The 27,322-nt window shown below is 48.0% G+C and overlaps 1 protein-coding gene across 4 annotated transcripts in view; it reads right to left on the reverse strand.

Annotated features, from left to right (window-relative positions):
* Positions 1 to 27,322, reverse strand: part of GRID2IP (Grid2 interacting protein) — a 79,873-nt gene that overhangs the window by 18,739 nt on the left and 33,812 nt on the right. For 3 of the 4 annotated variants that reach the window (XM_075565677.1, XM_075565679.1, XM_075565680.1), the window contains 16 exons: positions 26,803 to 26,872; positions 25,782 to 25,876; positions 25,243 to 25,423; positions 23,946 to 24,142; positions 22,500 to 22,604; positions 18,797 to 18,894; positions 18,158 to 18,263; positions 17,325 to 17,614; positions 14,630 to 15,058; positions 13,120 to 13,207; positions 12,919 to 12,996; positions 11,281 to 11,477; positions 9,519 to 9,674; positions 6,621 to 6,707; positions 5,666 to 5,795; positions 5,278 to 5,396 (listed from right to left, as the gene is read on the reverse strand). In XM_075565677.1, the coding sequence (XP_075421792.1) occupies positions 5,278 to 5,396; positions 5,666 to 5,795; positions 6,621 to 6,707; positions 9,519 to 9,674; positions 11,281 to 11,477; positions 12,919 to 12,996; positions 13,120 to 13,207; positions 14,630 to 15,058; positions 17,325 to 17,614; positions 18,158 to 18,263; positions 18,797 to 18,894; positions 22,500 to 22,604; positions 23,946 to 24,142; positions 25,243 to 25,423; positions 25,782 to 25,876; positions 26,803 to 26,872 (2,426 nt within the window). The remainder of the gene's footprint in view (positions 1 to 5,277; positions 5,397 to 5,665; positions 5,796 to 6,620; positions 6,708 to 9,518; positions 9,675 to 11,280; positions 11,478 to 12,918; positions 12,997 to 13,119; positions 13,208 to 14,629; positions 15,059 to 17,324; positions 17,615 to 18,157; positions 18,264 to 18,796; positions 18,895 to 22,499; positions 22,605 to 23,945; positions 24,143 to 25,242; positions 25,424 to 25,781; positions 25,877 to 26,802; positions 26,873 to 27,322) is intronic. The other variant, XM_075565678.1, reaches the window with a different exon arrangement.

Raw genomic sequence — 27,322 nt, forward strand, 5'->3', positions numbered from 1 at the left:
GTGATTGTGGGTACAGCTCTGTCAGTGATTGTGATTGTGATTGTGGGTACAGCTCTGTCGGTGATTGTGATTGGGATTGTGGGTACAGCTCTGTCAGTGATTGTGATTGTGATTGTGATTGTGGGTACAGCTCTGTCAGTGATTGTGATTGGGATTATGGGTATAGCTCTGTCAGTGATTGGGATTGTGGGTACAGCTCTGTCAGTGATTGTGATTGGGATTGTGGGTACAGCTCTGTCAGTGATTGTGATTGGGATTTTGAGCATAGCTCTGTTGGTGATTGTGATTGGGATTGTGGGTACAGCTCTGTCAGTGATTGTGATTGGGATTGTGGGTACAGCTCTGTCGGTTATTGTGATTGGGATTGTCGGTACAGCTCTGTCGGTGATTGTGATTGAGATTGTGGGTACAGCTCTGTCGGTGATTGTGCTTGGGATTGTGGGTACAGCTCTGTCGGTGATTGTGATTGGGATTGTGGGTACAGCTCTGTCAGTGATTGGGATTGTGGGTACAGCTCTGTTGGTGATTGTGATTGTGGGTACAGCTCTGTCAGTGATTGTGATTGGGATTGTGGTTACAGCTCTGTCGGTGATTGTGATTGGGATTGTGGGTACAGCTCTGTCGGTGATTGTGATTGGGATTGTGGGTACAGCTCTGTCGGTGATTGGGATTGTGGGTACAGCTCTGTTGGTGATTGTGATTGGGATTGTGGGTACAGCTCTGTCGGTGATTGTGATTGTGGGTACAGCTCTGTCAGTGATTGTGATTGTGATTGTGGGTACAGCTCTGTTGGTGATTGTGATTGGGATTGTGGGTACAGCTCTGTCGGTGATTGTGATTGTGATTGTGGATACAGCTCTGTCGGTGATTGGGATTGTGGGTACAGCTCTGTCGGTGATTGGGATTGTGGGTACAGCTCTGTCGGTGATTGTGATTGGGATTGTGGGTACAGCTCTGTCAGCGATTGTGATTGGGATTGTGGGTACTGCTCTGTTGGTGATTGTGATTGGGATTGTGGGTACAGCTCTGTCGGTGAATGTGATTGGGATTGTGGGTACAGCTCTGTCGGTGATTGGGATTGTGGGTACAGCTCTGTCAGTGATTGGGATTGTGGGTACAGCTCTGTTGGTGATTGTGGGTACAGCTCTGTCGGTGATTGTGATTGGGATTGTGGGTACAGCTCTGTTGGTGATTGTGATTGGGATTGTGAGCATAGCTCTGTCAGTGATTGTGATTGGGATTGTGGGTACAGCTCTGTTGGTGATTGTGGGTACAGCTCTGTCGGTGATTGTGATTGGGGGTACAGCTCTGTTGGTGATTGTGATTGTGGGTACAGCTCTGTCGGTGATTGTGATTGGGATTGTGGGTATAGCTCTGTTGGTGACTGTGATTGGGATTGTGGGTACAGCTCTGTCGGTGATTGTGATTGGGATTGTGGGTATAGCTCTGTCGGTGATTGGGATTGCGGGTATAGCTCTGTCAGTGATTGTGATTGGGATTGTGGGTACAGGTCTGTCAGTGATTGTGATTGGGATTGTGGGTACAGCTCTGTTGGTGATTGTGATTGGGATTGTGGGTACAGCTCTGTTGGTGATTGTGATTGGGATTGTGGGTACAGCTCTCTCGGTGATTGTGATTGGGATTGTGGGTACAGCTCTGTAGGTGATTGTGATTGGGATTGTGGGTACAGCTCTGTTGGTGATTGTGATTGGGATTGTGGGTAAAGCTCTGTCGGTGATTGGGATTGGGATTGTGGGTATAGCTCTGTCAGTGATTGTGATTGGGATTGTGGGTACAGCTCTGTTGGTGATTGTGATTGGGATTGTGGGTACAGCTCTGTTGGTGATTGTGATTGGGATTGTGGCTACAGCTCTGTTGGTTATTGTGATTGTGATTGTGGGTATAGCTCTGTCAGTGATTGTGATTGGGATTGTGGGTACAGCTCTGTTGGTGATTGTGATTGGGATTGTGGGTACAGCTCTGTCGGTGATTGTGATTGGGATTGTGGGTACAGCTCTGTCGGTGATTGTGATTGGGATTGTGGGTACAGGTCTGTCTGTGATTGTGATTGTGATTGTGATTGTGGGTATAGCTCTGTCGGTGATTGTGATTGGGATTGTGGGTACAGCTCTGTAGGTGATTGGGATTGTGGGTACAGCTCTGTTGGTGATTGTGATTGGGATTGTGGGTACAGCTCTGTCGGTGACTGTGATTGGGATTGTGGGTACAGCTCTGTCGGTGATTGTGATTGGGATTGTGGGTACAGGTCTGTCGGTGATTGTGATTGTGATTGTGGGTATAGCTCTGTCGGTGATTGTGATTGGGATTGTGGGTACAGCTCTGTCGGTGATTGTGATTGTGATTGTGGGTACAGCTCTGTAGGTGATTGGGATTGTGGGTACAGCTCTGTTGGTGATTGTGATTGGGATTGTTGGTACAGCTCTGTCGGTGACTGTGATTGTGGGTACAGCTCTGTCGGTGATTGTGATTGTGGGTACAGCTCTGTTGGTGATTGTGATTGGGATTGTGGGTACAGCTCTGTCGGTGATTGTGATTGTGAGCATAGCTCTGTCAGTGATTGTGATTGTGGGTACAGCTCTATTGGTGATTGTGATTGGGATTGTGGGTACAGCTCTGTTGGTGATTGTGGGTACAGCTCTGTCGGTGATTGTGATTGGGATTGTGGGTACAGCTCTGTTGGTGATTGTGATTGGGATTGTGAGCATAGCTCTGTCAGTGATTGTGATTGGGATTGTGGGTACAGCTCTGTTGGTGATTGTGGGTACAGCTCTGTCGGTGATTGTGATTGGGGGTACAGCTCTGTTGGTGATTGTGATTGTGGGTACAGCTCTGTCGGTGATTGTGATTGGGATTGTGGGTATAGCTCTGTTGGTGACTGTGATTGGGATTGTGGGTACAGCTCTGTCGGTGATTGTGATTGGGATTGTGGGTATAGCTCTGTCGGTGATTGGGATTGCGGGTATAGCTCTGTCAGTGATTGTGATTGGGATTGTGGGTACAGGTCTGTCAGTGATTGTGATTGGGATTGTGGGTACAGCTCTGTTGGTGATTGTGATTGGGATTGTGGGTACAGCTCTGTTGGTGATTGTGATTGGGATTGTGGGTACAGCTCTCTCGGTGATTGTGATTGGGATTGTGGGTACAGCTCTGTAGGTGATTGTGATTGGGATTGTGGGTACAGCTCTGTTGGTGATTGTGATTGGGATTGTGGGTAAAGCTCTGTCGGTGATTGGGATTGGGATTGTGGGTATAGCTCTGTCAGTGATTGTGATTGGGATTGTGGGTACAGCTCTGTTGGTGATTGTGATTGGGATTGTGGGTACAGCTCTGTTGGTGATTGTGATTGGGATTGTGGCTACAGCTCTGTTGGTTATTGTGATTGTGATTGTGGGTATAGCTCTGTCAGTGATTGTGATTGGGATTGTGGGTACAGCTCTGTTGGTGATTGTGATTGGGATTGTGGGTACAGCTCTGTCGGTGATTGTGATTGGGATTGTGGGTACAGCTCTGTCGGTGATTGTGATTGGGATTGTGGGTACAGGTCTGTCTGTGATTGTGATTGTGATTGTGATTGTGGGTATAGCTCTGTCGGTGATTGTGATTGGGATTGTGGGTACAGCTCTGTAGGTGATTGGGATTGTGGGTACAGCTCTGTTGGTGATTGTGATTGGGATTGTGGGTACAGCTCTGTCGGTGACTGTGATTGGGATTGTGGGTACAGCTCTGTCGGTGATTGTGATTGGGATTGTGGGTACAGGTCTGTCGGTGATTGTGATTGTGATTGTGGGTATAGCTCTGTCGGTGATTGTGATTGGGATTGTGGGTACAGCTCTGTCGGTGATTGTGATTGTGATTGTGGGTACAGCTCTGTAGGTGATTGGGATTGTGGGTACAGCTCTGTTGGTGATTGTGATTGGGATTGTTGGTACAGCTCTGTCGGTGACTGTGATTGTGGGTACAGCTCTGTCGGTGATTGTGATTGTGGGTACAGCTCTGTTGGTGATTGTGATTGGGATTGTGGGTACAGCTCTGTCGGTGATTGTGATTGTGAGCATAGCTCTGTCAGTGATTGTGATTGGGATTGTGAGCATAGCTCTGTCGGTGATTGTGATTGGGATTGTGGGTACAGCTCTGTCGGTGATTGTGATTGGGATTGTGGGTACAGCTCTGTCGGTGATTGTGATTGGGATTGTGGGTACAGCTCTGTCGGTGATTGTGATTGGGATTGTGGGTACAGCTCTGTCGGTGATTGTGATTGGGATTGTGGGTACAGCTCTGTCGGTGATTGTGATTGGGATTGTGGGTACAGCTCTGTTGGTGATATAGTGCAATGTCTCTGCTGGCTTTTACTTTTATTTGACCTCGGTGTCCCGTCTGGTACTTGATCTCGTGACATAGTCCTGGTCTCCCGTGACAATCAGACTGTTTGTCAATTCTACAGACAAACCGGGACATTTATTTTTATTCTGTGTTTGTGAAGTAATTACGATGCTGTCATTAGTCAAACAGATCTACTTAAGCTGGGTCTCACCAGGTAAAAATTAAAAGCAGTGCTTTATTGGCGTTACATTAAAATTGAAACACTCAGAACAAACAAAAAATAGAAGAGCCTCCTCTCTTGAGTGTTTCAATTTGAATGTAACTCCAATAAAGCACTGCTTTTAATTTTTACCTGGTGAGTCTCAGTAATTTGGAGCGGCTGCAGCATCGATCATTCATTTTCTTCCTGATATTTCGGATCGTGCCCGCGCCGGGGAGTGACGTCACTCACCTTCGACACAGTGACACGAGGAGAGGGAGAGCGAGAACAACGGAGGACGGCTTCATCGTGCGTACTTGCAACGCCAGGCGGATGCATATTATTCTGCACTTCATACCACGGACATTTGCTTTTGTCTCAGTCTAGTATCAGTAAACTCTCCAACACACTCTCCCTACTTACGCTCCTCTATCTCCATCATGCTCATCCCTGGCATATGCCACAAGGTACATTGCCTTTGAGCTTTCCAGACGGCTTTCTCTATCTACAGACCAACTTAAGCAGCTGAACTTTTCTCCATCAAAGACAAAGAAAAGACTTTCATTTTCCACCGGATACAAATAAATAGAACTATTACTTCAATGCTTTGCAGGTTCCTTTGGCAGCTAAAGGGTTAAGAGTGGTGGCATAAGGAACCCAATGACACTTCCTGCCCATATGTGAGACTGCCCCTGCAGTGTGTGCCCCTGCTCTCTGCCTGCACCCCAGGAGGATACACTCATGGTGAAGGAGAACCTGTCCTCAGCGGTGACGGGCATCCTGCTGCAGACACTCTTTATCTCCTGGATAGTCACATGCAGGTCACTCAGATCAGCGGCCAGGGAACTCTGGTTGACTGGAGGAGAAACAGATAGTACAACACACCTACAGATCACCTCCCATATGAGAAATGACTGGGAGTCACAGACATAATTATCAATATGTGCCATATTTACTAAGCGGTGCTACTCCATTAGACACTTTCCAGGCTGGAACACACTCATTAGAATGTACTGTGAAGGCCGTATTTATTTAGATGCTGTATTATGGAGTAGCAGTGTTTAGTCAATATGGCCCTGTATTGTGTTGGGAGAATTATCAATGCATTGTAGAGGGAGAAAGTACCTTTGGCAGCGAGAGGCACAGTGGGGAGATCCTTGGCGAAGCTCAGCAGCTCAGGAAAGTGCTGGCTCAGGGATTTGGCGAGAATATGCAAGAAGGTGAACTTTCCGTCCACTGTCTTTGTTGTGTTGAGCTGCATAAAAATCAGGAGTTGTAGAGTCAGGTAACGGTAAGTGCAGGTAAAGGTAAGTGCAGGTAAAGGTAAGTGCAGGTAAAGGTAAGTGCAGGTACAGGTAAGTGCAGGTAAAGGTAAGTGCAGGTAAAGGTAAGTGCAGGTAAAGGTAAGTGCAGGTAAAGGTAAGTGCAGGTAAAGGTAAGTGCAGGTAAAGGTAAGTGCAGGTAAAGGTAAGTGCAGGTAAAGGTGTATCCACCTGATGAAATAATAAATAAGGGCTGTGTGCAGCTTCCCAGTTCCGTTCTGGGCTTTCAAATGGGAAACCACACTTCGGGATTCAGTGCCAGATCTAGGAAATCTTTGGCACGGACCTAAAAGTCCTTGTACTGTGATTAAATGCAGGAGAGCATCATTCTGCCCAACGGGTGGACACACCTCGAAAGCTTTATTTCATAACTCGAAAAGTAAATCCTTTGTTTTCCTCTTAACGTAAAGATGTATATTCCCACACATAAAACTATAGTGGTCACCTATACACCCTAGATCCATCCCTGTGCTTCTTCAGAGACACTTCCACACAAAGGAATGCCAGGCGAAGGACTAGAGCCCCTTTAATGAAAGCGACCTGGGGGTGTGCCGAGAAGTCATAGGGTCATTCAAGGTCACTGAGATTCAGCCAATACGGTTTATGTCTTTATAACATCATTCTAGTATTTTACAGGACTTATTTAATCTGTGGCTCAGAGCCACAGGTGGGACCAAATAAGTGGCCAAACCTTGGCGTAGGAGGGAGGTAGCAAGAGAAAAGAGAAGATGCACAGGAAGGAGAGGGACTGGCCGTACCTCAGTGAGGAAGTTGATCTTAAATCCTGTTGTCCTGTTGGTTTTGGGCTGCCCATCATTGAGATAGTTCCCCATGGCTAAAACAAACTGGAGAGACAGAGAAAAGTCAACCACTACAAGGACACTACAGAAGGACCTGCCATCTGTGCACATAATGGCACAAGGGTTGTTCTACGATAGCGTAACCGTCTGACCCCTATATTACCCAGACAGGTCAAACCAGCCGAGATGGGAGAATTACTCCTCTTTGATATTGAAAGGGTAGAATTAGCCAGTTCAAGTCCTTCCCCCCATTGCGGTCAGTGGGGCTCTGTAATGCATTGCAGGCACTGCCAGTAAGAGAGGTGAAATCTCCATATAGATATGTCTAGGTAAACTAGGTCCAGGGGTCAACCGGTTTTCCTCCCCTTGTTGGAGGCGAGCTGCCGCGGTTTTTAACACTGGGATGCAATATTTAATAGCTCAAACTGACTGAGAATGACCCCGACCATTGCTCGTATTACCCCTTTCTCTGCTTGGGGGCACAGCCATGCGTTCAACACTCCTCAAGCACTGAAGGTGTCAAGAAGAAAGTCTCAGTCAGTAAAGGTTTTTTTTTTAAATCTCCCATCCTGAATTGTTCTGTTTAATCTGTCCCCCCCCCCCCTGGGGTGTGAGCATGGCAGGACAGTTTAATGTCAGTAATGAGGTGGGAGGAGGTGCTGCTTCACACGGCCTGATCTGTGACACAAGACTCATTAAACAGAAACTTTTCCGCTGTCCCTTCTCGCCGCCCTGATTTCTCCCTCTCTATCAGTTAATTGTTACCTGCCTGCTCTCGTCTCCCCACGGAGGCAGCCAGAGTGTTGGCTCAGCAAGATTCCTTCCCAAGTTAGAAATCATTAGGCAGTCGGCTCTGTAAATATCCTCACTTAGAAGCAGGCGCATTGCAATGCAGCAGAGACACACAAAGGGAGCAACCAATATTAACCCCTTCTCTACAAGAGACCTGCAGGTGGTCAGGCACAGGGTGGGCAATCCAGCAGAGACACACAAAGGGAGCAACCAATATTAACCCCTTCTCTACAAGAGACCTGCAGGTGATCAGGCACAGGGTGAGCTATCCCTCCAGGAAACAAGGTTATGAGGGTAACTAAGTGGCAAAGGAGCCTCTGATTACAGTAAATAAAGACGGGCAGTATAAAGGCCCAGAGAGCTGGCACCTCGAGGCACTTATTGTAGGGACAGGTTTAATGGAGGCGGCAGAGCCATACAGAGGCGGTACAGCAGTTTAGATCTGGGTAGCTGCTTCTTACTACAGATGACTTGAACAGGGTCAGAATGTCTTGTTTTTAACCCATCAACTGCCAGTCACAGCCCCCTCAGGGGGCGTAGTCAGTGATGGGCGCAGCAGAAGTTCAAACTGGCAGTAGTTGTGTTTTTGCGCCAATGTCCATATCAAAGTTTTCCGACCCTCACTTAAAAACTCGGCCTGGGAGGACGAAGTGTGATGATAGACTGAGTTCTGCGCCATAGTACTGGAAGAGTTAAGGTTCTTCGCAGTACTAATGATATAGTGTTTTAATAACAGCAGGGCCTGATATAAGGTACAGCTGCCTCACAGCACAGCATGGGGCTGCTTACTCACTGCTGGTATTTATCTTTCTATAACAAGAGCAGACACGGTGCTGGCAGGAGTTAGAAGTTCTCATCTCCCATACACAGCTCTCCCTCCCTGACACTGCTCCACCTGATCAACAGCCTACAGCACAACCTGAGACACACACACACACAGATCCTCAGTACCACCATGTAACACTTCTTGGTATAACACGGAGAGACACACAGACACACACGCTTGGGACCACCATGTAGCACCTCTTGGTATAACTGAGACACACACACATGTTGTGAAGTTGCTCCTCATTACTGCCATGTCTGAGAAGCACTGCCTGGCACTTACACACACCTGACACTGCGCCCACCTTATTACCAGCCCGCAGCACCGCTTGATATTAGAGTGCTGTGGGCTCAAAGTCTCATGAACTCAACTCTGACACCCCATCGCCTCTTTCCAATAATCCCACATATCCAGTTCCCCCGGCCTCATTAACACCAGCCCGGCTCTCACTCCCCTCTGCAGGTTGATGGGGAGTTTTCTGGCCCGGCTCTCACTCCCCTCTGCAGGTTGATGGGGAGTTTTCTGGCCCGGCTCTCACTCCCCTCTGCAGGTTGATGGGGAGTTTTCTGGCCCGGCTCTCACTCCCCTCTGCAGGTTGATGGGGAGTTTTCTGGCCCGGCTCTCACTCCCCTCTGCAGGTTGATGGGGAGTTTTCTGGCCCGGCTCTCACTCCCCTCTGCAGGTTGATGGGGAGTTTTCTGGCCCGGCTCTCACTCCCCTCTGCAGGTTGATGGGGAGTTTTCTGGCCCGGCTCTCACTCCCCTCTGCAGGTTGATGGGGAGTTTTCTGGCCCGGCTCTCACTCCCCTCTGCAGGTTGATGGGGAGTTTTCTGGCCCGGCTCTCACTCCCCTCTGCAGGTTGATGGGGAGTTTTCTGGCCCGGCTCTCACTCCCCTCTGCAGGTTGATGGGGAGTTTTCTGGCCCGGCTCTCACTCCCCTCTGCAGTTGATGGGGAGTTTTCTGGCCCGGCTCTCACTCCCCTCTGCAGGTTGATGGGGAGTTTTCTGGCCTGGCTCTCACTCCCCTCTGCCGGTTGATGGGGAGTTTTCTGGCCCGGCTCTCACTCCCCTCTGCAGGTTGATGGGGAGTTTTCTGGCCCGGCTCTCACTCCCCTCTGCAGTTGATGGGGAGTTTTCTGGCCCGGCTCTCACTCCCCTCTGCAGGTTGATGGGGAGTTTTCTGGCCCGGCTCTCACTCCCCTCTGCAGGTTGATGGGGAGTTTTCTGGCCCGGCTCACCTCCAGGATCTTGGCCAGTTTCTTGCTGTTCCTCAGCTCGGCGGAGGCCTTGAGAACACGGTCCCAGCTCACTCTGATCTCCTCTGTCTTCTCCTGCAGCGTGCTCTTAAAAAGCAGGCTACGGAGACGCATCTTGTACTCCGGGACCGACAGCATCTGCAGGCCAGGCGGAAAGGGTTAATTTAGACCAGCGTTATGTTTTTACTCACTCAATCTCCGTATCTATCGCTCATAAGCTCAGTGTGTGTGTGACTGAACCTCACATAATAATAACAACGTGTGCAACAAATAATAAAATCCTTTCCGCTCCCCCCTCTCCCCCCTCTCCCCCCTCTTCCTAGAAACGATGGGGATTATATTCCCGTAGCTCCGACGCGGTCAGCTCCAGATCGCGCGACATGTACAGAAAGAGCGGAATGAAATGTGAGGAAAAGCAAAGAAACATATTCTCTATTACAAATCGCTTCTTCAAAACCGCTTCTATAAAAAGTGACAAACCGCCAAAACACCGGGATTGCACTTGCTTTGGAAGTGGAATGAGCTGACGCGGTGCTAACTCTGTTCAGTAAATATCTTTAAATATAATATATAACCCTGTTCACTTAATGTAACCGTGTATTGTTATCATAACTCTGTGCCCAGGACATACATGAAAACGAGAGGAACCTCTCCATGTATTACTTCCTGGTACAGTGCAACATTTTATAAATAAATAAACTCCGTCCCCAGTCTGATTTATGGGGTTTTGCTCTCTCAGACAAACCCATATTTCAGGCTCTGGATGTAACGCGCAATACTAACCTCACCATCCTTCAGGTGGCGTGAAACAAAATGTGAGTTTTTAGGCGCCGTTTGCATAACGGAGCAAAACGAAAATGTGCGTTGGAGGCTTTTTTGACAAACCGGTTGGATTGGCAGAGCCCGGAGTGACACCGCTTCTACAAAAGCCGTTTAGACACGGATTGGACATGCGTGAAGAGCTCACAGAACATCACAGCATGCCAATCCCACCGGAAAGGGCTGTTTAGAAGCGGTTTGTCACACTTCGGGCTAGGAGAATAGGCCCCACAGAATTTGACATCAGATAAGAACCCCTTCTGTAATATCTCACACCCGATTTGATCTTTGGGGCTTTCTTTTGTATTTAGGATTTAGCCTTATACCTATACCAAGAATATTTAAATGCCCTTACTGTATTAGCCCCCACCCCAGTCTCTAATCTTCCCTCCACCAAGAATATTTAAATGCCCTTACTGTATTAGCCCCCACCCCAGTCTCTAATCTTCCCTCCTATCTTCCTCTCTCCTTCCCCCCTCGCTTCCCCCAAACCTCTTCCTCTGGGCTCTCCCCCTCCCCGTCTTTCTGCTTTCTTTCTCTTCTCCTTCCTTCTATCCTCGTCACATCTTCATTTTCCTCTTCCTCCTTCTACTACCCTCTCTTCCGCCTTCCACTCCCCACTTATTCATTATTCTTATTCATACTGTGATGCCGTCTTCCCCGTGCGGGTGAAGATTTTAGTCCCTTTCGTTTAAATGGGTCCGAACTCTTCTCCAGCCCTGGGGAAGCAGTTTCACAGCATATTAACTAGAGACCTCAGCAGGACCGGCTCCGGGAATGTTAGGGGCCCCCGTTTCTCCTGCCTACAATAGGGACTTCTGCTTGGACTTCTCTGGCTGGGGAAACCGGAATGGGACTGGGGCCCCAGTATAACTTCTCCCCTCGATCCCCTGCCTCCCATCACGCGGATTCTCTCTGCCGTTACCTGCAATGCAAACTGGTCAGGCTCGCTCAGTTTGCTGGGGCTGCCTGCGTACGCCTGGAAGTGTTTCCTCTCCTCCTCGTCGGGAGCATAGAGCAGCAGCTGCTTTATGTGTGAAGGTTCCAGGCGCTCGTTCTCCATCGTCAGGAGAACCTGACGCAGCTCCAGGTGTGTGAGCTTCAGGTGCGCGATCAGAATAGCTGCCAAGAGATCGTACCCAGCGTCAGTCTCCCACCTAACACGGGCAGGTGTGCCACCCCCCCCCCCCCCCACTACATCTGAGGCAGTGGTCCCCAGCCCTCTTTACACTGTGCTCCCCCTGCTAGACAGTGTTAGTCTCACGAACCCCTAATGAATAAATCTTATTGCCGACTCATCAGACAATCGCTGACAGGGCGCGTGTGTGATCGATTCCAGGCAGTATATAGTGTCCCGAGCTCGTGGGGGGAACACACGCTTAATAAGACCCCAAACTGCCCCTCTGTGTGTGCAGACAGCATGGGGGTATATAGCTGTCACTCAATGCGTGAGCTTCCAAAGTCACGTCCCTCAATGCCTTGCTGCTGTGGATGCAAAGAATTGCAGAGGTTGCAAACCGCTGGAGGGGACCAGGTGCCAGATTTACATGATGCTAACCATTAATAATCTTTTCTCTACAAAGCTGACAGTGAACATAGCACTGTACATAGCATTTTGCACTTTCTACCCCATAAAGCTTACAATCTAATTTTAGTGCCTGAGGCACAGGGGCATAAAGTTACTTGCCCAAGGTCACGGGGGGGGGGGGGGGGGTTGACACCAGGATTCAAACTGGCTTCACCCATTTCAAAAGCAGTGACATTATCTTACACCTGGCACAAACTCTGCAAAAGATTCACCAACTTGTTACAATTGGAAATGTTTTCCCATGATAAACCTGGGGCAGTTCATTTGCCCCAATTTTGCAGACAGGAGTCTTTAATAAACAATCCTATAAGTCTTCTTATGGCCTATTTAAATGAACGGGAGATAAGGTTACAGCGTAGCACCATTTAGTAAACTGGCCCTATGTATCAAATAAAGTAGGTAATTACCATTCAGCACTATTTTGTTTATTCTGTTGCCAAGTTAAATACGCATTTCTTAGGCAGACGGCAACCAAAGCTCCACGGAGTAAAAAATAGAGCATCCGATGTATAAAACAAGCAAAATCCCATTACTGGATTTGGTATTCTTTCATAACCAGTTGCTGTTTCTGGCACCAGCAAGGTGATCGGTGAGATTGATTAGCTTGCCAACATGGGGTATATGTACACACACACACGTTTTTCTCCTCTCCTACCCTCCTCTCCACCAGCCCCTTCAAACCTGGCATTGAAAGAGTTAAGAAGAGTAAAGAAGTTGGCACTCAAGTGGTCTGGGTAACAAAAAAAAGTATCAAAACGGTGTATGGAAGGTAGATCCACGTTTCTACGTCAATCTACCTTCAATAAATCTTTGTGAAACTTTTTTTTTTTTACCCAGACCACTTGAGTGCCAACCTCTTTACACTTCTGGATTGCTTGGGGAGGGGGGGTCCACTTTGCTACACTGGTGGCAAGTATCACGTCTTCGTGAGAGCACCGCTCTCGTGCAGGGTTAGGCCACGTCTCCGGAACCTACCTGTGTTATAGGTTTTCTTGTGAGACAAAATTTCAACCGCATCTTTCTTTTTCAGGGATTCGGGCAGTACGGGCAACACTGAAAGAGAGAGTTGAAGAGTTACCTGCGGGGTACGAGTGGGCCAAGGGTTCACCTGTCAGTGGGGGCTGCAACACAACGCAGAGGAAAGTGGGAGCAGCGAACAGGAGGAGATTTGCTTACACGCCGGTTTCTGGGTGCCGAAATGCAACTCCAAATCCAGATATTTCACCATATCGCTCAGTTTGTCGTAGTCGGAGTCCTCCCCGAGCTGGGGAGCAGTAAACAGGAACATCATCAGTCAGAGCGGCAGAAATATCAGCGATCATGGGATCCCCGGGCCAGTCTCCATTTTCCATGGAACGGCCGGGCTCCGGGGAACGAGAACGCTATAAGGGGCCGAGTCAAGATTCCACGATGAGACGATGCAGTGAGCATGGTGGCGAGTGTGTCGCTCACACACCCAATACCATTGCTCTAAGACTGGCATGCTTTTTGATATTTTTCACTCTCCTCAAACCAACTTGTTGAACTTCTGCATCTTTTTGTTTTCCCGTTTGAGTTGAGTAATCCGTTGTTACATGAAGCTTCATGTGTGATTGGGGGAACTCTGGCTTTGGAACAAGTACTGGTGGACACAAGCTAAAGCAGGAGTGGCCAACTCCAGTCCTCACGGGCCACCAACAGGTCAGGTGTTAAGGATATCCCTGCTTCAGCACACGTGACTCAATCAGTGGCTCAGTCTTTGTTTGACTGAGCCACTGATTAAGGCCTCAGTTATACCAGAAGCTGCAGAGCTGCAGAGCGATCCGGTGACTGCATCGTAGCGACGCTACATGTGCACACGCAGAAGCGATTTGTAGCACTATGCAGGGAGACGTGGCCAGATAATTTTTCTCTCTCTCTCTCTCGTTTAAGATGCACTGTGATTGGCCGTGCAAATCACGTGATGCAGCCGTCGGCGAAAAACATAATCTCAAATCTCTCGAAGAGACAGAAGCTTTGCAGCACGTCGCTACCGTTGCGATTGGTATATGCGCTTTCATTGTATTTTATTGTTTTGTTTCTGAAGCTGCGCGGCGTCGCACGCGATTTCTGGTATAATCGCGGCCTAAGCCACCTGTGCTGAAGCAGGGATATCCTGAAAACCTGACCTGTTGGTGGCCCTTGAGGACTGGAGTTGGCCTCCCCTGAGCTAAGGGGTCTATGTATCAAGGAAAAAGTGGAGCAATTCAGGGGCATAAAAATGGCACAAGATGTATCAAAGAAAAGAATCCAAGTGATTTTATGGGGCTTTTTTCTTTGATACATAAAGTGCAGTTATTTTGCCCCCAAATTGCTCCACTTTTGCCTTGACACATATGCCCCTAAATACTTCTGGGAACCGAACTGTAAAGTTTTAATTTAGTTTTCTTCAAATTGGTGAAACTACTTTGGCAATAATATTATTTGTGAATTACTTTTGATTTTTAAGTGGTTTCCCACCGTGGGTAGGATTTTCTTAGTTAGATGTAGTTTGTTGTTCTGTTTTGTTATGTCCACCAGTGGGAATGGAATTTATTATATTATTTATTCACCATTACTTTTTATCAAATAAGTTTCTTGTGGTCAATTTAGCTAAATATAAGAAGTGTAGCGTTCTCTATAGGGGGTTCTCGGGTTTTTTTTTAAGCCTATGTCCCATATAACTTGCCTGTCCCCATATGGTCCCCTCCGAGTTCTCCACCTGCTCCCAGCGCAGCCTCTTAACGCTCATGTGACTGGACTCACTTCGCCGGTGCAGAGCGCGGTGCGTCAGGAGCGCCAGAGGTGGGGCCGGGGGAACCGGCAGCATGGGGAGAGGGGGGGGAGCCGGGGGCGAGGGGTGCGGGCAGATCACTGCACCCCCAGAGAGATGAGACGGGGCGGCTCGGGGTGCCTCCGGCGGGTGGGTCCCTTCTCCTCTGGGGTGTTGAGTTTGGGGGGGTGGAGGAGGCGGAGGGGGGCTGTGGGGAGGAGGTGGGATGAGGTCAGACACTGAGGAGTAGGTGAGGGAGCTCCCGTCCTCACTGCTGCTCACGGATTCGCTGGCGCTGCTGACATCACGGGCGGTGCAGCTGTATTGGTCATCTTGGAAACTCATCTGCAGGGACGGACAGAAAGGGGGAGAAAGGGGGGGGTCACCAAACCAGTGCCATCATCCAACCCTCGCTCTCACCACGCACTGGTGTACAGTGAATCCCTCTAATTTGGTGCCAGAACTTCTCCATTTAAATGGCAATTTCTGGTCCAGTGCCCCCTAATCTCACTGATTTGAGCCCTTGGAGGATGACACATCTGCCAACATGACAACCGAGCCAGATTTTCCCCCTGTAAACCCCACCTTCTTAACCCCTTGTTTGCCACAGAGACATGCTCTGTATTCCTCTCACTAACTATTCAACAAAAGTGTCACACTAGAAGGACGAGGACAACTGGGTTTGAGGTTTTACTGACACTATTAGTGATAAATCCTGCACACTTTGGTGCAAGGACGTATCAACAGCATCTTAACTAAGAGGCAGCTGTGCATTCCTGGGGTTCGCAACTGCGCATTCCTGGGGTTCGCAGCTGCGCATTCCTGGGGTTCGCAGCTGTGCATTCCTGGGGTTCACAGCTGTGCATTCCTGGGGTTCGCAGCTGTGCATTCCTGGGGTTCGCAGCTGTGTATTTCTGGGGTTCGCAGCTGTGCATTCCTGGGGTTCGCAGCTGTGCATTCCTGGGGTTCGCAGCTGTGCATTCCTGGGGTTCGCAGCTGTGTATTTCTGGGGTTCGCAGCTGTGTATTCCTGGGGTTCGCAGCTGTGCATTCCTGGGGTTCGCAGCTGTGCATTCCTCGGGTTCGCAGCTGTGCATTCCTGGGGTTCGCAGCTGTGCATTCCTGGGGTTCGCAGCGGTGCATTCCTGGGGTTCGCAGCTGTGCATTCCTGGGGTTCGCAGCTGTGTATTTCTGGGGTTCGCAGCTGTGCATTCCTGGGGTTCGCAGCTGTGCATTCCTGGGGTTCGCAGCTGTGCATTCCTGGGGTTCGCAGCTGTGCATTCCTGGGGTTCGCAGCTGTGTATTTCTGGGGTTCGCAGCTGTGCATTCCTGGGGTTCGCAGCTGTGTATTCCTGGGGTTCGCAGCTGTGCATTCCTGGGGTTCGCAGCTGTGCATTCCTGCGGTTTGCAGCTGTGCATTCCTGGGGTTCGAAGCTGTGCATTCCTGGGGTTCGCATCTGTGCATTCCTGGGGTTCGGAGCTGTGCATTCCTGGGGTTCGGAGCTGTGCATTCCTGGGGTTCGCAGCTGTGCATTCCTGGGGTTCGGAGCTGTGTATTCCTGGGGTTCGGAGCTGTGTATTTCTGGGGTTCGGAGCTGTGTATTTCTGGGGTTCGGAGCTGTGCATTCCTGGGGTTCGGAGCTGTGCATTCCTGGGGTTCGGAGCTGTGCATTCCTGGGGTTTGCAGCTGTGTATTTCTGGGGTTCGGAGCTGTGCATTCCTGGGGTTTGGAGCTGTGTATTCCTGGGGTTCGGAGCTGTGTATTTCTGGGGTTCGGAGCTGTGCATTCCTGGGGTTCGGAGCTGTGCATTCCTGGGGTTCGCAGCTGTGCATTCCTGGGGTTCGGAGCTGTGTATTCCTGGGGTTCGGAGCTGTGTATTTCTGGGGTTCGGAGCTGTGCATTCCTGGGGTTCGGAGCTGTGCATTCCTAGGGTTCGGAGCTGTGCATTCCTGGGGTTCGGAGCTGTGTATTCCTGGGGTTTGCAGCTGTGTATTTCTGGGGTTCGGAGCTGTGCATTCCTGGGGTTCGGAGCTGTGCATTCCTGGGGTTCGCAGCTGTGCATTCCTGGGGTTTGCAGCTGTGCATTCCTGGGGTTCGGAGCTGTGCATTCCTGGGGTTCGCAGCTGTGCATTCCTGGGGTTCGGAGCTGTGCATTCCTGGGGTTCGCAGCTGTGCATTCCTGGGGTTTGCAGCTGTGCATTCCTGGGGTTCGGAGCTGTGCATTCCTGGGGTTCGCAGCTGTGCATTCCTGGGGTTCGGAGCTGTGCATTCCTGGGGTTCGCAGCTGTGCATTCCTGGGGTTTGCAGCTGTGCATTCCTGGGGTTCGGAGCTGTGCATTCCTGGGGTTCGCAGCTGGGTATTTCTGGGGTTTGTGGAACCTGTGCTGCCAGCAGTCGTAAGACGACTCACGTTAGGAAGGCATTGCAAAGACCCGCATCCTTCTGACCTACACAGCCACATAGAATCTCACACACGTTCACTCTCAAACTGCCCCTGTGCTCGCTGAATCTCTTTAACCCTTTCACGGCCGGGGGCAGCAATGCATTGCAACCTGCCTGTCTGCGAAAGGATTCATCCCATCCCCTTTCCTTTCCCCTCCTGTCCCCCCACCTCCTCGTAGTCATTCTCGGGGGTCAGGAAGTGGTCAGTGAGGGTCAGGCTCTGTCCCAGCTGCTGGCTCAGCACATCCAGGAACCGGTCAGTGTCTCTGGAGCGGCCGGGACGTGAGAAGGTGAAGATCTTCCTGTGAGAGGGAGAGGAGGTCAGGCTGCCGTCCAGGCTCACGTACGGGTTGGACTCGGAGCTACTGGGAGACGGGGCGCTGGGTGGACATGGGGGGCAGGTGTCAGCAGGTGGTGCAGTGCTCTGCCACGGTGTACCCTTTACCAACTTCCGCTCCCCTAGAGAAATAGACTGCTGTTAGGTGTACATATAGAGTGTCACACAATGAGACTGCTATTAGGTGTACATATAGAGTGTCACACAATGAGACTGCTATTAGGTGTACATATAGAGTGTCACACAATGAGATTGCTGTTAGGTGTACATATAGAGTGTCACACAATGAGACTGCTGTTTTGTGTACATGTAGCGTGTCACACAATGAGACTGCTGTTTGGTATACATGGAGCGTGTCACACAATGAGACTGCTATTAGGTGTCACAAGGACAATCATGTTCTCACAGAGACACACACATCTTGTCAGTGGTGAGAGTGCTACACATACATGTATCTGCTCTGTGGGACATACACATACATGTACCGGCTCTTTGGAACATACACATACATGTACCTGCCCTGTGGGACATACAGATGCATGTACATGCTCTGTGGGACACACACATACATGTACCTGCTCTGTGTGACATATACATGCATGTACCTGCTCTGTGGGAGATACACATGCATGTGCCTGCTCTGTGTGACATACACATACATGTACCTGCTCTGTGCGTGAGCCTACATGTGCCTCGGGATTTCATGCTGCTCAATTTCCCTGGGAACTTGTTAATAAAACGATTTTCCAACTCGGCGTAAACAGCCGACATCTAGAGAGAGGAAACAGCGAGAGAGACAGCATCAAAGAGAGAGAGACAGACTGAGAGACAGACTGCATCAAAAGAGTAAAAAAGAGAAGAACAGAAAGCGCACACCGCATCAAAAGAGTGACAGACTGAGAGATAGGCAGCATCTAAAGAGACAGACAAACTGTATCTAAAGAGAGAGACAGACTGAGGGACAGACGGCATGTAAAGAAAGACAGACAGCATCTAAAGAGAGAGTCAGACAGAGATAGGCATCATCTACAGAGACAGACGGTATATAAATAGAGTCTGACTGAGAGACAGACGGCATCTAAATAGATTGACAGACAGACAAAGATGCATTATGGTAAAACAGGACTATTACTTTCAGAGGGATTATTTCCTCTGATAAACCCGGTGCCCATTTGTTTGCCTTAGAGACTGAGACACGCACATTAAAATAAAGCAATAGTGAGAGACAGCAAACCTATTTACGAGAGAGAAAGGAAAGCAAAGGACAAACACAGACAGTTAAAGACAGACACCCCACATCAGACCATTTTGGGGTTGGGGGTCTCTGGCAGTGACGTCCCATCTCCCGCTTGTCTCTCTCCGGGGGTCAGACGGGGCAGAATCTCTCCAGAGTCAGACTGAACTGCAGTGGGAGAGCCATACAGAGGGTAATATTATTATTATACAACCCCACGGTCCCTACTAAAGCTGTTACCTGGTGCCAGACACACACACTGCCTGTCTGTACACAGTGTGTATATGAGGAGTTACCTGTCTGTACACAGTGTGTATATGAGGAGTTACCTGCCTGTACACAGTGTGTATATAAGGAGTTACCTGTCTGTACACAGTGTGTATATGAGGAGTTACCTGTCTGTACACAGTGTGTATATGAGGAGTTACCTGTCTGTACACAGTGTGTATATGAGGAGTTACCTGTCTGTACACAGTGTGTATATGAGGAGTTACCTGCCTGTACACAGTGTGTATATGAGGAGTTACCTGTCTGTACACAGTGTGTATATGAGGAGTTACCTGTCTGTACACAGTGTGTATATGAGGAGTTACCTGTCTGTACACAGTGTGTATATGAGGAGTTACCTGCCTGTACACAGTGTGTATATGAGGAGTTACCTGTCTGTACACAGTGTGTATATGAGGAGTTACCTGCCTGTACACAGTGTGTATATGAGGAGTTACCTGCCTGTACACAGTGTGTATATGAGGAGTTACCTGCCTGTACACAGTGTGTATATGAGGAGTTACCTGCCTGTACACAGTGTGTATATGAGGAGTTACCTGTCTGTACACAGTGTGTATATGAGGAGTAACCTGTCTGTACACAGTGTGTATATGAGGAGTTACCTGTCTGTACACAGTGTGTATATGAGGAGTTACCTGCCTGTACACAGTGTGTATATGAGGAGTTACCTGTCTGTACACAGTGTGTATATGAGGAGTTACCTGCCTGTACACAGTGTGTATATGAGGAGTTACCTGTCTGTACACAGTGTGTATATGAGGAGTTACCTGTCTGTACACAGTGTGTATATGAGGAGTTACCTGTCTGTACACAGTGTGTATATGAGGAGTTACCTGCCTGTACACAGTGTGTATATGAGGAGTTACCTGCCTGTACACAGTGTGTATATGAGGAGTTACCTGTCTGTACACAGTGTGTATATGAGGAGTTACCTGTCTGTACACAGTGTGTATATGAGGAGTTACCTGCCTGTACACAGTGTGTATATGAGGAGTTACTGTACCTGCCTGTACACAGTGTGTATATGAGTTACCTGTCTATACACAGTGTGTATATGAGGAGTTACCTGCCTGTACACAGTGTGTATATGAGGAGTTACCTGTCTGTACACAGTGTGTATATGAGGAGTTACCTGCCTGTACACAGTGTGTATATGAGGAGTTACCTGCCTGTACACAGTGTGTATATGAGGAGTTACCTGCCTGTACACAGTGTGTATATGAGGAGTTACCTGCCTGTACACAGTGTGTATATGAGGAGTTACCTGCCTGTACACAGTGTGTATATGAGGAGTTACCTGCCTGTACACAGTGTGTATATGAGGAGTTACCTGCCTGTCAGTACACAGTGTGTATATGAGGAGTTACCTGCCTGTACACAGTGTGTATATGAGGAGTTACCTGTCTGTACACAGTGTGTATATGAGGAGTTACCTGTCTGTACACAGTGTGTATATGAGGAGTTACCTGCCTGTACACAGTGTGTATATGAGGAGTTACCTGTCTATACACAGAGTGTCTATGAGGAGTTACCTGTCTGTACACAGTGTGTATATGAGGAGTTACCTGTCTGTACACAGTGTGTATATGAGGAGTTACCTGCCTGTACACAGTGTGTATATGAGGAGTTACCTGTCTATACACAGAGTGTCTATGAGGAGTTACCTGTCTGTACACAGTGTGTATATGAGGAGTTACCTATCTGTACACAGTGTGTATATGAGTTACCTGTCTATACACAGTGTGTATATGAGGAGTTACCTGCCTGTACACAGTGTGTATATGAGGAGTTACCTGTCTGTACACAGTGTGTATATGAGGAGTTACCTGCCTGTACAGTGTGTATATGAGTTACCTGTCTATACACAGCGTGTCTATGAGGAGTTACCTGCCTGTACAGTGTGTATATGAGTTACCTGTCTATACACAGCGTGTCTATGAGGAGTTACCTGCCTGTACAGTGTGTATATGAGTTACCTGTCTATACACAGCGTGTCTATGGGGAGTTACCTGCCTGTACACAGTGTGTATATGAGTTACCTGTCTGTACACAGTGTGTATATGTGGAGTTACCTGTATGTACACAGTGTGTATATGTGGAGTTACCTGTATGTACACAGTGTGTATATGAGGAGTTACCTGCCTGTACACAGTGTGTATATGAGGAGTTACCTGCCTGTACACAGTGTGTATATGAGGAGTTACCTGTCTGTACACAGTGTGTATATGAGGAGTTACCTATCTGTACACAGTGTGTATATGAGGAGTTACCTATCTGTACACAGTGTGTATATGAGTTACCTGTCTATACACAGTGTGTATATGAGGAGTTACCTGCCTGTACACAGTGTGTATATGAGGAGTTACCTGTCTGTACACAGTGTGTATATGAGGAGTTACCTGCCTGTACAGTGTGTATATGAGTTACCTGTCTATACACAGCGTGTCTATGAGGAGTTACCTGCCTGTACAGTGTGTATATGAGTTACCTGTCTATACACAGCGTGTCTATGAGGAGTTACCTGCCTGTACAGTGTGTATATGAGTTACCTGTCTATACACAGTGTGTATATGAGGAGTTACCTGTCTATACACAGAGTGTCTATGAGGAGTTACCTGTCTGTACACAGTGTGTATATGAGGAGTTACCTGCCTGTCCACAGTGTGTATATGAGGAGTTACCTGCCTGTACACAGTGTGTATATGAGGAGTTACCTGTCTGTACACAGTGTGTATATGAGGAGTTACCTGCCTGTACACAGTGTGTATATGAGGAGTTACCTGTCTGTACACAGTGTGTATATGAGGAGTTACCTATCTGTACACAGTGTGTATATGAGTTACCTGTCTATACACAGTGTGTATATGAGGAGTTACCTGCCTGTACACAGTGTGTATATGAGGAGTTACCTGTCTGTACACAGTGTGTATATGAGGAGTTACCTGCCTGTACAGTGTGTATATGAGTTACCTGTCTATACACAGCGTGTCTATGAGGAGTTACCTGCCTGTACAGTGTGTATATGAGTTACCTGTCTATACACAGCGTGTCTATGAGGAGTTACCTGCCTGTACAGTGTGTATATGAGTTACCTGTCTATACACAGCGTGTCTATGGGGAGTTACCTGCCTGTACACAGTGTGTATATGAGTTACCTGTCTGTACACAGTGTGTATATGTGGAGTTACCTGTATGTACACAGTGTGTATATGAAGAATTACCTGTCGGTACACTGTGTATATTAGGCGGTACCTGTCTGTACTTTGCCTGTCTGTGTGTCTGTACTTTGCCTGTGTGTGTCAGTACTTTGCCGGTCTGTGTGTCTGTACACAGTGTGTATATGAGGAGTTACCTGTCTGTACACTGCCTGTCTGTGTGTCTGTACACAGTGTATATATGAGGAGTTACCTGTCTGTACACAGTGTGTATATGAGGCGTTACCTGTCTGTACACTGCCTGTCTGTGTGTCTGTACACGGTGTATACCTGTTTTCCCCTCCTCCTTGGCAGCGGCCCATGGATTCCCCTGATAAGTCGCTGCTCCGTGCACAGACCCTCGGACTGAAGCCACCGTCTCAGTCTCCAGTCCAGCTGCAGAGAAGCAGCAGTCAGAACCCATACAATTAGATACAGACTCCCATCCTGTGAGCTCTTCTGATCCTCAATGGACCAGAACTCCAAATCAGGACCGATACCAATAATACCCATTTTAACCCATCTGCTGCCAGAGGGGCCTGCAACGCATTGCAAAGCAGACAATCGGCAATGCATTGCAGGTCTCTCTGGCAGCAGAGGGGTTAAGCATGAAGTTAAACTCTTTGCTGACCCAAAATGACCAGCAGGGCATAGCTTTGTTTCCCTCCAGCACTGAGAGAGTTAACAGGCAGGCCACATGACAGGGCCCCCCTCCCTTGCTGGATTTAGGGTGGTAATCCTTAAACACATCCCTGGTTGTCATGGTAACGGGGGATACTGGCTGGGGAGCAGATGTGAGGTAGCCAGCAGATGTTTGCGTTTGGGTGGTGGGGGGTGGGGGGAGCACACAATGAGAACCATTAACCCTTTCACTTATTAAAGGGACCTGCAACACATTTAGGGTGGTCGGAAATTACCAAGCTTTTTGGACAGATGGACAGGTATATAGTTAGATAAACAGACAACCAGGGAGAGAGAGAAATAGATATATTGTAGGTAAATGCAGATAGATTGGTAGATGGATAGATAGAGGTGGATGGATACAAAGATAGATGGATAGATAGCGGTGGATGGATAAAAAGATAGATGGATGGATAGATGGATGGATAAAAAGATAGATAGCGGTGGATGGATGGATAAAAAGATAGATTGATAGATAGAGATGGTTGAATAGATAAATAGAGGTGGATGGATGGATACAAAGATAGATGAATAGAGGTGAATTGATGGATAGATAGAGGTGGATGGATAAAAAGACAGTGGGATGGATATAGAGATAAATGTATTGATAGAGATGGATGGGTGGATAGATCGATAGATAGAGGTAGATGGATGAATAGATAGATAGATAGATAGATAGATAGATAGATAGATAGATAAGATAGATAAGATAGATAAGATAGATAAGATAGATAGATAGATAGATAGATAGATAGATAGATAGATAGATAGATAGATAGATAGATAGATAGATAGATAGATAGATAGATAGATAGAAAGATAGATGAATAAATAGATAGATAGAGGTAGATGGATGAATAGATAACAATCTATAAATGCAGGATATGGGATGTGCATCCTCTGCTGTCCCCTGTAGGAGGCGCTGCAGAGCAGGGACCTGTATCCTATTGCAGAACATGCTGTGGTTTGGTTTGTGTATATATGTCAGTGCCTTGGTGAGCGGAGCATACGGGGGGTGCACAGGGGGATGGGGCTCAGGTTATGGAGCTCTCTGACCTGCCTTGTACCCCAGGAAGCGAGCGATCTTGTGCTGGCAGTGCTCCTGTTCCTCATACGTCAGAAGCTGGAAGATGAATTGCCAGATAATATGCTTGGCTGGAGTGTCCAGGATGGGGAATATATCCACGATGAGAGTGTCGATGTTCCTGGGGACACAGATTGCGTCACCAAGCGGCTCACACACGGGGTGAAATCTGAGTGGGAATAAACTTTTTTGCTTTCTTATTCACATTCTGAAACTAGGTTCTTTTTAAAATTATCATTATTATTGTGTGTCACTGTCACCTAAACGTTTACAGACGTTTGCCTCTTAATATACAGTAGTAAAAGCGCTTCCAAAGGTCACGCTAATAGGGTGACGTGATGAGTCTTCTCTTGTACAAAACTGGGGCAAAAACACTTATCAATTAAATATATAATTGGAAAAATAGGGATTTTCCCTTGATAAATCGACTGCTCCTTTTGGCATCGGTTCTGTACCAGAGAAGCTGGGTTACATCGCCCCACCAATTATTTATACAAGGGCCCATCCCAGGACGTCCCATTTGTGACACAGGACAGGTCTTCTGGTTGTTTGTGAGCTTATTGCGGTTTCAGTTCTGTCCTTTCAAGTTGTCGATTGTTTAGCGTTATTTTTTTGAAAGCACCAATCCCGCCATTTATTTATTTTTCAGATCATTTTTTTTACATAACTCAGACTGGTTGCTCCTAAAGGGTTAAACCGCGCCCCTTTTTAACTCCGGAGATCTTTTGGATTCCCGATATACTTACTGGTTTAGTCGCCAGTGTTTCTGCTCCCATATGCGCAATCAAAATAGCCACCGCATTCTACTTGCGGGCCAATAGGAAGCTGCCACATCATCGGAAGGATAACGTTGCAGCCTCCTATTGGATGATCACGGATGCCATCTTTAAAAAGACCACAGGACTACTGGCAACTAAACCAGTAAGTGTATTGGGAATTGGGGGGTCCCTGAGGTAAAAATGGCACAGTTCAGCACCAGAGAACCCCCCTAGTTAGAAATCTGTAATAAATAAGTAATAGAATCTGTAAAACAGAGAGATTTGCTGCTTTAATATCCGATACAGGTGTTTTTACCTGAAAAGACATAGCACACTTTATTTATCTGGCTAGAGTGGTATGTTGGGATACAATATATTGTTATTAACTGTGCCCACATTGCCACTGAATCCTATTGAAACTCTGTGATATTGTGAGTTATACTGGGATGTATTGTGTTACCTGGGACATGCATGTTACATGTACATGCAAACGTGTTATATCTGGTGGTACCTGTGCTGGAAGAAGCCCTCCAGTGCTTTGCACACAGTGTAGCGCTCTGTGGGTGTGAGCAGATGTTCCAGCTGTTGGCTAAAGCTCCGGCCCTGGATGCGGATGTTGGAGGGGAGAATTTCCGCTACCCACTGGAGGGAGGTAAATGCTGAGGTGGGGAGCGGGGTCTCTGCATCCAGGTCTGGGGCAGGAGAGAGAAATCCAAACCCAACATCATTCTCAGAGAAAGTGGGCTTCCATTGTATCATCCCAGAGATAAAGCAGCACTGTGTGTTTAGTTAATATATTCTCGTTAGATTCCTCTGCAGGGTGTGGGCAGGAATAAAAGGTGTGGCCAGAATACTTTCATATCATAAGTTTAGCTAGCACAAAAAAACTCTCTGTGCAGGGGGCTCCGGCAGAGAAATTGGTTGAGACATTTCAGATAGTAAATTTGTGTTAAAGTGCGGAGTGCTGTTTGGCGATCGCATGTCCCATGTATCCATTTTAGCTCTGACACTCTATCTGACCTCCCAGTAAGTGACCATCCCCTCTCTCACCTGCACAGTACGTCACACTCCCCTCTTCCACGACCAGGGTGGGCATAGCACCGCTGCCCTGCAGCATACACACCACCTTCTCATGGGAGCAGTTTCTGGAGAGAGAGCACATGAGGAACAAAGCCACACGATACAATGACTCATATTGTGGGCCGTAGAATGAGAAGAAGAGCTTACAATTCAAAAACAAAGGAAGAAAGAATGGGGGATATTGAGTAAACAAAAGATTCTACCTGAGCCCATTATTTGTTTAGAGCAGCGGTGGCTAACTCCAGTCCTCAAGGACCCCCAGCGGGTCAGGTTTTAAGGATATCCCCTCTGAGCCACCTGTGCTAATCAGTGGCTGAGATATTACTTCTTTTAGGGGGCCTGGGTATATTTTTTCTGTGTACAGATGGCTGCTTGTTTGTCCAGAAACAGCCACTCACCTCACTACTAAATAATAACGAAAACCAGGCGTGTACCACCTACCAATTTTTCGCCTGTCACCTACAGAGCATGGAAGACCACCTTTTGTACCCCACTTTAGCAGACCCTCCAAAATTTTGTGGGTATAAAGTAGGTACCACCGTTGTTCCTCTACCTGTTTTTAAGGCTATCAACGACTGAGCTATCTCTCTCTCCCTCTCTCCCTCTCTCTCCCACTCTCCCCACCTTACCCTATTCTTATTCTATCACTTCACCGCGCGCGTCACTGTCTTTTTATCACCTTGTGTTTGTTCCCGTGGTTTTTCCCTCTTCGTCCCTCTCATGTTAGTTCCCTTGCTGTCATTCCCTCCCTCTCATTTTATCATTCTCTCCATAACACTTTAGTGCTCTCTCTTTCTCTCTCACACTTCATTTCCCCCTTATCGTGTTGCTCAGAAGAAACAAGGACGCCTGCTACCCACTCCTTGCCCTGTGCAGCTGCGTCCTGCCATTGGCTCTGCACCCACAGCCGCGTGGCACCCACAGCCCCGCGTGGCACCCTTCTGCAATATCTTTGTATCACCTCCTTGTTTTGTCATATTTTGTCCCTCACCTCATGTCCAGACCATTGAGGAACAAAATCCTGTCTCCGGCTCTGAGCCCGGCCACCTCCGCAGGGCTGCCTGAGAAGAGACGGGTCATTACACGCGAATATTGTGCATGTTCAAGGTCACAAGGCTAACATCCTGCACTTTGCCGTTTCTGGGCTAACATCGAGGCAACGCCACTAAGAAGTCAGAGTCTGGCTCAATAAGAATGCTGGGTGACTTTGCCATACAGTATGGATTCTGTCTTATATAGGGGTACATTTAACAGGCTGCCAATCCATAATGCTCTCTCTTGTGTAATGAGACAGATATGTCTCTCGCTCTCTGTGTCTAAATTTCTATAAGATGTACAGCTATCTATAAGTGTACTCTTTTTTATAAATCTATAACGGGGCAACTCCAGTCCACAAGGACCACCAACTGGTCAGGGTTTCGGGATATCCCTGCTTCAGCACAGGAGGCTCAATCAGTGCTGAAGCAGGGATATCTTTAAAACCTGACCAGTTGGTGGGTCTTGAGGACTGG

The sequence above is a fragment of the Ascaphus truei genome, chromosome 11 (genome assembly GCF_040206685.1).
Source record: "Ascaphus truei isolate aAscTru1 chromosome 11, aAscTru1.hap1, whole genome shotgun sequence".
Lineage (NCBI taxonomy): Eukaryota > Metazoa > Chordata > Amphibia > Anura > Ascaphidae > Ascaphus > Ascaphus truei.